The 10,609-nt window shown below is 39.1% G+C and overlaps 1 protein-coding gene across 1 annotated transcript; it reads right to left on the bottom strand.

Annotated features, from left to right (window-relative positions):
* Nucleotides 1-797: 797 nt before the first annotated feature.
* LOC311002988 (cAMP-dependent protein kinase type I-alpha regulatory subunit) lies at nt 798-9,367 on the bottom strand. Its single transcript, XM_083994622.1, has 11 exons — nt 9,236-9,367; nt 7,412-7,627; nt 5,995-6,165; nt 5,760-5,851; nt 5,616-5,677; nt 5,477-5,523; nt 5,171-5,329; nt 5,019-5,079; nt 4,692-4,813; nt 3,601-3,682; nt 798-3,396 (listed from the first exon to the last, which is right to left on the bottom strand). The coding sequence occupies exons 2-11, from the start codon at nt 7,583-7,585 to the stop codon at nt 3,224-3,226; spliced, it is 1,143 nt and encodes a 380-aa protein (XP_083850748.1). The 5' UTR covers nt 7,586-7,627; nt 9,236-9,367; the 3' UTR covers nt 798-3,223.
* Between the last annotated feature and the right edge of the window lie 1,242 nt (nt 9,368-10,609).

Genomic DNA, 10,609 nt, shown 5'->3' with positions numbered 1-10,609 from the left:
CTTTTAGCTCATTGTTTGAAAATATCACTGCACGGAAACATGACCTAAGTTGTCTTAAGTCATAAAAATTCTCTTAAAGGAAAAACACAGAGAGAGTGAGAAAGTATCATTAACCAGACAAAGTATGTTCAGAATAATATGTTTACTAGAGAGGAATAAGAGGAGGTGTACATTAATGTAGGTATAGATTACAATATAAATGGCCATTTGAGTTTTTGTGCAGGAATGAATGAAAACCAGGGATTGTTGTTCTTCTATAAATTTATAACACTATTATGTTTCCCCCTAGTGGACAGATTTCATATTGCATACCTAACAGGAGCCACACAGCTCCTCAACTTCAGAGACAGTCTGCTCAGTTTTTATCTCCTCACAGCCAATATTGACAAAAAACTACAGCAATTCACTGATAAATCATTGGCAACTATACTGAAGAAAAAAAAATCTGGCAAAAAAGTATTTACATTATGAATATTTGCCGCTTTATCCATTTTATAAAATTACAAAAAAAAAAAAATCTCTTATGGATTTGGATTTTGGTCTTGAACATTTTTCATGTTTTCAGTATTGCCTGAAATTCATTATATGACACAATTAACTGGTTAATGATCAAGAGAATAACTGATAATTAAAGTAACTGTTGTAACTGTGTAGTTTCATTGCCTTCGTAACAAATTCCACATCGCTGTGACATTAAAAAGAACAGTTTTTGCAATAGGCATCATGAACTCAACCAACATCACCCCAACAATAACACAAGTGTTGAATAAAAAAACGAAGCCTGAGGAAAAGCTGAATCATTTTTACTTTTTTATTGCTTAAACTGCCATCTGGAACAATCTATACCAAAAGGAGAAACATCTTTGCACATACAGGAGGTCAAACTGAATACAGGGTAGAATAGAAAAAGAATGGTCCTCTGATCGCCTGCAGCTCTCTTGCTGCAGGTCTAACAAACTCACTGAAGGTCGGGCTAGCAGGAGTGACCAACTACTACTGTAAGCCCAGGTTAGGTAAGCTAAGGCAAACCGGGACAATTGCAGTGTGGCTAAAAACATTTTGGAATAAAACCGATGCTGCTGCTATTTACATGAAAACAATATTTTGACAAAGGTGAATCAAACCCTCGCCCCTAACGGAGTCACTTCCTGTGGATCAGGATAAACAGGATGTGTTGCCAATGGACTAAAAGAATCCACATGTAACCTCACCCACAAGGACAACCTGAGGGTTAGCGGGGAAACAAAATGAAGATGCTTGATTTTAACTGTAAAGAAAAACACACTCGTGTCCATAAACAAAAGCTCTCGTCATCGCTATCCTGACTACCCTGCGATCGGCACCAAAATCAAATCTTCATAGACGAACAAACATGTATCTCAATTCTAAGCAAATACAAGAGCTTTGAATGAGACAAAACAGAAACTGGTAACAGACAGTGAGGCAGGAATGAAGAGTTAAGTCTATAATCCATAAGTCAACATTGTGTGATTTGGTAAAGATCTTTAAAAAACAAAAAAAAGAAAGAAAAGAAAGAAAGACAGACTTAACATTTTATGCCATCTAAATAGTCATGAAGCTAGGGAGTAACAAACCAAATATCTGACCTGCTTGTGCACGCAGGTGCAGGGCAGGTTTTTTTTTTTCTTTTTTCTTTTTTTAATTCACGCTTCCATTCATACCGGATCACTGGATGCCTAAAACATCATGCCAAGTAAGCATAGAGAACAGATCACAAGCTACTCTGATGAGAAGACGGCCACCTTTTCAAATAGGCAATAAGCAATGACACTAGTTTTAAATAAATACCTGCTCACTCTGCCTGTCAGCTCACCTGTGACGCTTTGATGCATAAATACTTCAGATGTCCTAAAAATCCATAAACCATCTCTCAGTTGTTTTTTCCCCCAAAACATCACTTCATTAAACCTGTAGTTACCCTTTTGATCTATTTTAAAAAGTTTTAACCCATGATGTTTTTTTTTTTTACACAATACAATTACATACTGTTTTGTCAGTTGACAAGAAGAAGCATTTATTTACTTTGTGGCACTGGACACCTAAAATAGAATTGATGGAAAAATAAGTGTTTACAAAAGACAGTTTAACATATTTTTTTTTAGATCACCATCACTCCAAACCATAAATTTATCATTTAATCAATGATAATAATAGAACTATGATCGTTTTAACTATACTATGATAACATTTTGATTACAAACCATAGCAGAAGAGTGACCAAGTTATTTGGTATATACTAAAAAATTGAATACTGAAATACACTTAATACTCTTGATTTTTTTTTTTTCCCTTTCTTTTTTTCCTCAGAGTAGTCAAGGCAGTTTTTGTATGGTCATTCTACTGATTAAGAGGACAGTAAGGGTAATAACTACTTCCGGTTTGGAGCTGCAAATAGTCAGGGAACAAAACACGCACTGCATTTCCACGGCTATGCATCTTTGTGATGTAATAATAATCGACATTTGGCACTAGCCTGGTAGCTGCACAATTAAATAAAAGCTCTCAAACTACGCAAAATCATCGTCTCATCATACCAATCAGGTAAGGTAACCAAAAAATAACAAATGGAGCATCATATCACAGCTGAAACCTTAAAACCAAAGTTGAAGCAGTCTTATTCTTCCTGCCCTCTAATAGTTCCTAGGTTCTGCTCTATGCTGTTTACCTAACCAGGCTAACTGATGTCAGAAAGCAAAACTCTGAAAATGGGGGAGAAGCGTTCCTCTTCACTTCAATCTACAACGTAAATCTGTAACAAATTCACCAAAAGCGCCATTGTAAAGTTTGATTGTCCTGTCTCATCAGTCTGAGACCCAAATGTCTTTCAGATCCCCTAACAATCCATGTGTTTGTGTTGAAGTCAAAAAGAGAGCGTAACCAGCAAATACAGATATAACATAGGTAACATGTGGTGTAACTGTGCCTACATGGTAGCATACAGCAGCTGGTACAAGCGCTGGTGAATGGCTAAAAGTCACCTCTGCCTGACAGGTGGTAACAACAAAATGATCTGTGTGTGTGTCTGTGTGTGTGTGTCTGTGTGTAAAACAAAGAGGGGGAAGAAAAAAAAAAAGAAGTGAAAAGAAAGAAGAAGAAGAAAGTGACAAAAAGCAAATTGCATTGGTGGACCCTGGGTCTAAAAGGAGAGGAGGAGGAAGAGGGGTGGAGGGAGAGGGAGGGTGGGTGGGGAGAGACGCCCCCTTCAGACAGACAGCGAGACAAAGCTGTTGTACTGTTGGATGTTACGTTTGAGAATGTCTGAACAGGGGCCCAGGACGCGCTCGAAGCGAGGCCGGTCCAGCTTGACGCACTTCAGCGGGCCGCGGGCGACCACGGTGGCAGCACGAGGACGGTTCATCAACAGAGCAATCTCACCTGCAGAACACAAAACACAAAGGAAACCTCAAAAACCAGTCATCCTTCAGTAAGACACAAAGAGAGTGTTTTCAGCAAAAACTACAGGAACTCATTTTGGGTTCAGAGCCACTAGAGCGGTGTTCCTTCCTGTCACATCACTTACAAAAATACTAATTGGTTTAATGAAATAAAAGCCTGTCGCGATAATGATTTTGTTCTTACCAAAGTAGTCAGATGGTCCTAATCTCCCCACTTCAACAAACTCTTCGTTCTCTGAGCGACGCTGCAACACAGCTGCAGAACCCTGAGAAAGACACAAACACACACATCAGTTTGGCTGCATCAGAGGAAAACCTATCATTACTTCCATAAGGGTAAATTCTGTAAACGAGTGAATGACTGAAATGCTTCTGATATCATTAAAGAAGTTTTCAAATCACTGGTTATCCTTTAAAACAACCGAGCTACAAACTAAATAATCATCCATCAATCATGCTTTATTGTTACTTTTATACTGTTTTACGTGAAATTATGTTTTTTCCCCCATTATAATAGTCATCATACTCAAAAAACATTCAGAAACATATTTTTCAATTAATTAAACAAAAAGAACAGTGAAGAAGTAGAAACGCAGATGTAAGTAATGAAGCATGTAGAAGAATGTAGGCCCCTGTCTCTGTGTCAACAAATTAATACCAATGAGCAGTTGGTATCATTGATGCATCTAATGGTTGTTAATTAATCTGTCTATAAAATATCAAGAAAGACATTTAATAACAAAATGTGATGTAATCTCATTATTTCATTGAGTAAAAGTTCAATTGTTTAAATTGCTTTATTTGTCTGTCCCACCAAGCCAAGAGATGCCAGTTTAATCATGAATCAATCAATCATGAAAAGGCAACAAACGATCATATTTAAAGTAGCCAGGACTGTTAAATATTTGGCTTTTTTTTTTTTTTTTACATGATTAATAAATCATAAAAATACTTGCTGATTCATTTTCTGCTGAGTGACCACTCATTTAATCAACTAATCATTTCAGCTCCAGAACAAATGTGTTGAGGGTGAGGCAATGTTGTTCCATCACCACCAGAGGGCGTGTGTGTATTGAAGTAGCTCAGCTGAAGTGCCACTGATAAAACAATCAACAATGGGCAGATGCCCCCCAATAATTCGACCGTGCTGAGCCTGTTAACTCATTTTTTCATCTCTTCAGACTTCCAAGGTAAAACCCTGGGATTCTGACAGATCTCTCATCTCCAGTATGAAACTGTGTGTGTGAAGAGACTTAGCGATCCGAGTGTCTTTACCTCCAAGATGATGAAGAACTCATCTCCAGGCTCTCCCTGCACGACGATCTTCTGTCCGTCCTCAAACTGGACGGGCTCCAAGGCGTCAGCAACTGTCAGACGCTCCCATTTGTCAAGAGACTCTGAGGAGGGAGAACACAGAACAAAGTTATCAGATGAAATGACAAAAAGAAGATCTCTCCTGAAAGTTACTGGTGTTGTTTTAAGGTGAGATATTTTTGAATTCTCTTTCATCCTATTTTTATCTCAGCACCAGTGAAACACTTCTCTTATTCTATTTTTATGTTTTGTGACATGGCTTATTTAAAAAAATAAAAATAAACCCACCCAAAATGGACACTTTCCTGAGGAATTCCTCGTACATCTTTCTCTTTCTCAAAGTGCTTCCCTAAAGAAAAAAAGATGCATTAGTGTAAAAGTGAAACCATTAAGAAAAAGATAAACTAGATTACAAGAAAAGACCAAAAATATTTCCTCACCATAAGTATTCTCCTGTAGCTGTCTCTGTCGATGCCCCACAGCTTGACATTGGTCTTGGCTCTGACTGTGGCCGCCCTCGGAGTGCCATAGATCAGGGCCAGCTCTCCGAAGCTACCGCCTTCTCCAATGCTGGTCACCCATTCATTGTTCACATAGACCTTTCAGATGAACAGGACACAAACGGAGGAATTGAATCGCAGCAGTGACAAAAACCAAAAGGGAAGCAGAAAAAACTGAAAACTTCACACTATTGTTGTTAGTAGTTAAACATTTCCATCTCTCCATGTTTAGCATCAGATACTTACATCCATCTCCCCTTGGTCGATAACATAGAAATTGTCACCTTCGTCACCTGAATGCACATAATGAAAATATTAACATGAGAGTTGCACTGATAAAGTAGTAAAAGTACGGTAAGTAATTCTGAAAAAGATGTAGCCTTACCCTGCAGAATAACCGTTTCCCCAGCGATGTAGGTGACTGGAAACATTGCATCAAAGATGTCACTGGAGAGAAAAAGATTTGTGAGTTAATGAGCTGGGGGAAAAAATACAAAACAAAACAAAACAAAAATGGTTTTATAGGTACCTCCTCTCATTGTCATCCAGGTGCGAGAAGAGCACATTCTTTTCGATAGCTTTGGCCAACGCTGCCATCGTCTTGTAGTCTTTTGGAATGACCTGAGGTGACACAAACATGTTTGGTGTTTTAGCACAAATACACTGCACTGAAAATCATCAGTCATTATCACTGGTATCAGATTGTTGCTGTAGATGTTAAGTGTTGCAACATTCTCATAGACTTTGTTGCTTCTTGCTTGTACCTTTCTGACATATGAGGCTGCGTCCTCCTCTGTGTAAACCTCTGCGCTGAACGCTCCTCTCCGCCGACGACCCTTCACCACAGGATTCATGGGTGGAGACACCTCCTCGTCGCGCGAGTCTGAACGAGAACTGCTGGCCTTCTGTTGGTTCTGAATCTGCTTGGCCTCCTCCTGGAACACAGCGAGGGGATGGAGTCAGTGAGGCAAAGCCAGCAGGGTTTAAAGCTGCTAGAGTAATTAAGTGCTATACAATGTACATAAACACATAAAATGCAACATAAATTATGTTTTTTGTCTTTGTATAGCTAAAGATACACAGGTGGGATGTTGATGTGAAGTGAGTATTTATAAAAACAAACAAACTGACATGTGGCTGAAGAAATCACCTAATCTTGGTCTTAAATGTTTCTAGATAGTAAGCAAGCAACAGTTTCAGGCAAAAAAACATTTGTAAGCAACTAGAGAATGCATTTCCTGAAGGAAATACGGGTGAATGCTGAAAGCTGGAAGCTAAATGAGTTGAATAAATTGTTGAAACAATGCTGAATTAAGTGAAGAAACTGCTGAAGCAATTTTGAAGAGATGAAACAATATCTGAAGAGTAAAACTAAAACATGTAAGAAGAGGGCTGTATGAAATGGTTGGGAATAGCATGAATTGTTGAAGATTGGTTCTAGATAGTAAGCAAGCAATAGTTTCAGAAAAAAAATATTTGTAAGCAATTAATAGTAATAAATGTGAAATTTGATTTAGTGTATGTGCAGTTGTGTATTTTAATTCAATTAGATGAGCAATTTAATCAACATCAGCATCAAGGACTTTGCTCAGTGATATTTTTACTGGCAGTTATGGTAAATGAAGCATCTTGTTTTGTGCATGGCCTCTCCTCCCTAGTGTGAATTTACATACTGTTTACAGAAATCATATTAGATGTTTTTCTTCACTCAAAAAACCAAACTTACACAAATAGTTGTGAATAAAAGAATTTGAATGTGTCAGGAAGCTTGGTAGAGCCCTAATTAATTTGAATACATTACAGAATCTTTTAGCTAATACCATGTGTGTCTGGCCAAACTGCTGTACTCACTTAATAAAATGTATAATTTAATCCCAAACATGAAGAGCAAAGGGACTGATAACATCATGAACATACCAAGTGCTTTAAGCTAAACTTCCAGTTTGTTGAAATAACACATTTATTTAATAAGGTTGTGATTTTTGCCTGAGAAGTAAAGAAACACTGTCCAAGTGTAAATAAACACAGTTTGGGATAGAAAATAATAGCTGGCATTTGGGACATTACCTTCATGGTGTAATATGAGAATATGCAATGCTCAGCTTTCACTGTAAAATTATTTGTTTTCCATTCACTGACCAGTAAGAGCAAACAAACAAAAATCCAATAACATATACAAACCTTCTCCAGCCTCTCAAAGTACTCCCTGAGGAAGGCCATGGGCCTGTCTGGCCTGGAGGTGCACAGCTGGACAATGCAGTCCTTCAGCAGCTGTTGAATGTTGTGTTTCTGCACGTACTGCTCACACTCCCTCAGGCTCCGCTCCTCCTCGCTGCTCGTACTTCCAGATGCCATGACGACAACTGCAACCCTGCTCTGTGACCTCTAACCTTTGTTCTGGAGAGAGTGGACAGTAACGAGAAGAAGGAGCACGATTTTAGGTCATCGCTGTCCAACACAGATTCACTGGGTTGCCAAAGAGTGACACAGAATAAAAGCGCTTGTGTGTCGTGATGAGAAACAGACAGACAGACAGACAAAAAAAACGTGAGAACGTGAGAAAAGTAGAACCAGAGTGAGAAGGCACAGAAAGACAGGGTGTTGTTTTGGCACTATGGAGTCTGAGAGCTTCTAAGTGTCAGGAGTGAAAACTGGTCATATGATGTGATCACACATTTCTAACTACACACAACAAACTGGGCCAGGCACACTGTCTGTGTTAGGTTTATTTACTCAAAACAAGTTATGTTTCTCACCAGCCTGAATGAAGCCCTCTATCTCAGTGGCTGAAACAGTGTCATAGCCAAGGCCTAATTTTAGACAAACGGTTAAGTGAAGGCCAGTGAATCAATCCAATCTGAAACAGACTAAACCATAAAAACAAGTGCACTTGCTTGAGGATTCAACATTTCAGGTCACAATACTGTTGCCGAGTAAAATACCCTGACAGATCCCAGATCATCTGATCAGCCTGTGATATCAACTTCTTTGGGTAGCTCTTAGGAAAGGCCTCTAAAGCCCTGTTGTAACCACTATGTGCAGTTCAGATGAGAAAACGAGTGAACAGCGGGTCCTTTGTAGAAAACAGACCGATTCACCCTGTCCCTGCAAGTGTATCATGCATGTGCATCAACATAATAGGATTGGGATATTTTCTAATCTGACAAGGCCCAAGGGAGATTACTAGCCATGTTATCAAAGATGAGGTTGGCACAAGCTTCATGCAACTAACTACACTTGTAGTGGAAACTTGGCAGACTTGCTTTAATCTAAACCTGCCACAGGAATAACCAAGTGACAAATGATACTGTTTACAGACCAGGTGGGTTAAATTAAGAGCTAAGACTACTGGCTCCTCGGTATGATATAATCAGTTAGTTGTATTTAGATTGGCATCTTAAAGTAATCAAAGTGTACAATTAACATGTTAATTCTTTAATTCAGTTACTGAGCTGCAGCATCACCTCTGCTATTCACTAAGAGGCAGGCTGTCAATTAAATTAGAAAAAAACACTGCGATGCACAAATGACCTTGCTGAGCAACTGACAACGGACTATACCGGGGGATTGATGATATAACGCATCTAATAGTGTTAAGACTGAGTATGTGTTGCCGCCTTTAGAGACTATGAGCAAATGCCCTGTGTGTAACATCGTCTAGGTCAGGAAGGCTCCATGAAGAGGCTGACGGCTGCAGCCAAGTAACTTACGGCGAGCAGACAAATGCTAAAATACTATCTACTATAAATACAGAAAATGAGCAGTAAAGACAAAATACAAACGGATACTAAATTAGTTACACTTTCGCTTAACTATTTTTAACCTGCGTAGTGTTAGAGAGTGTGTCTAGTTTGATGCCTAGCTGGCTAGCTCCGTGCAAAGGCAAAGCTCTCTTCCAATGACGCCATCTTGAGTTCTATCATAAACAAACGAGAGACGGAGCAAACAAATTTCACCTATCCAGAGGTCATATGTTACACGGAGCGAAAGACGGCAAATACTCACAAGAAACTGTAAATTCTTGCCGAGCCCTTCGGTAGCGACTCGGGATGGACGATATTTTTCAAAGCGTACCGTTACCAGATCCTCCTCGCTTCGATTTTTTTCCCGAGCCCTGGACCGCTGCCCCACCGGATACGGCTGAGAACCAATCAACAGCCGTCACTGACGTCAATTCTCCTCGTTCTGACATGTGAGCTCGTAACCCCTGGCAACCTTAAAGGGGACTGCACGGAAACCGTGACGTCAAGGAAAGTTTAGAAAATAAAAAAAAATCCATTCATATCTGATTAAAAACTTGCCTGATTACGGGAATCTCTCTGCGTTGTCTCTGTCGAGATGTCGGTAAAGCCATCTGATTCTCTGCAGAATGCACGTGTGGACGTCATTTCATTTCAATCATTGGGGGGGATTCTTGTATTTTGGGGACATTTGATGCATGTCTTGGCAGGAACAGAGGTCATGGAATGGGCTCCCCAGATGAATTAGATTCCCATTGGAAGAATGATAAATATTACAGAGTGCACTTCAGGCAGCAGAGCATTCCGATAATGTTTTTTAGACCTTAGATCTTGTTTGTGATGTAAAAAAATAACAAAAATTGAGTCAAATAATATGCAAATAAGGTTGTATGTCGTGCATTCAAAATTGTACTCCTATAGAAGTACAGAGGTATCAATTAAGTAATGGCTCATTATAAAAAAATAATAATAATACTTATTTAGTCAGCAACATTGTGGCCCCTAGGTGTCTCATGATTGCATGGTGTTGGATGGAGTTGCAGAGATGATAGCCTATTAATGTGGTGGGATCTGAGCTAGCCGAGAATGCAGCTAACAATCTGATAAGGTGATCATTTCGTTTGCATGCATGCATGGTCTGCATGAGCAGAGCTAACTCAAGGGATCAGGTTAGTGTGGTGAGAAAAAAAAAGCTCATGTAATTCCCACGGAATAACTCCCAAGTATAAAGTAGTAGAATACAATGGATATATGATAGCCTACTTAGGTGAAGTACAAACATTTCAAAATTATAGGCTAGAGGCAGTAGATGTAGTGTAGTGCAATAGCCAACACACAACGGTAGGCTACATGCATGTGTCTAATAAAGCAAACAATAAAAACGAAATATTGAAACTCTTGATGATTTTTGTCTAACAATAACAAAAAAATTGTCCAACAGTTGAACATCTCTCTCTCTCTTTCTCTCCCTCTCTCTCTCTGTCGTTGATGTGGCGTAAAAAAAAAGCTTGATACATGTCTTTTATCCAATGAAATCATCAAAACAATTCCTCGTGACAAGACTGGGAGTGTAATTGGCCAATAAATAGCTTTTTCCTCTAAAAAGGCGGCTCTTATTCGATTGACAGCTGTATCGTTA

Source organism: Trachurus trachurus, assembly GCF_905171665.1.
Source record: "Trachurus trachurus genome assembly, chromosome: 19".
Taxonomy (NCBI): Eukaryota; Metazoa; Chordata; class Actinopteri; order Carangiformes; family Carangidae; genus Trachurus; species Trachurus trachurus.
Note: the sequence above shows the minus strand (reverse complement) of the source record. Positions and strands in the feature narration are given on the sequence as shown.

Coding starts and splice junctions, on each gene's coding strand:
- LOC311002988 (XM_083994622.1), bottom strand. CDS start 7,585: ATGGCATCTGGAAGTACGAGCAGCGAGGAGGAGCGGAGCCTGAGGGAG. Junction 5,852..5,994: donor CAGCCTCATATGTCAGAAAG/GTACAAGCAAGA, acceptor GTGTCACCTCAG/GTCATTCCAAAAGACTACAA. Junction 3,397..3,600: donor AGGACCATCTGACTACTTTG/GTAAGAACAAAA, acceptor TGTGTTCTGCAG/GTGAGATTGCTCTGTTGATG.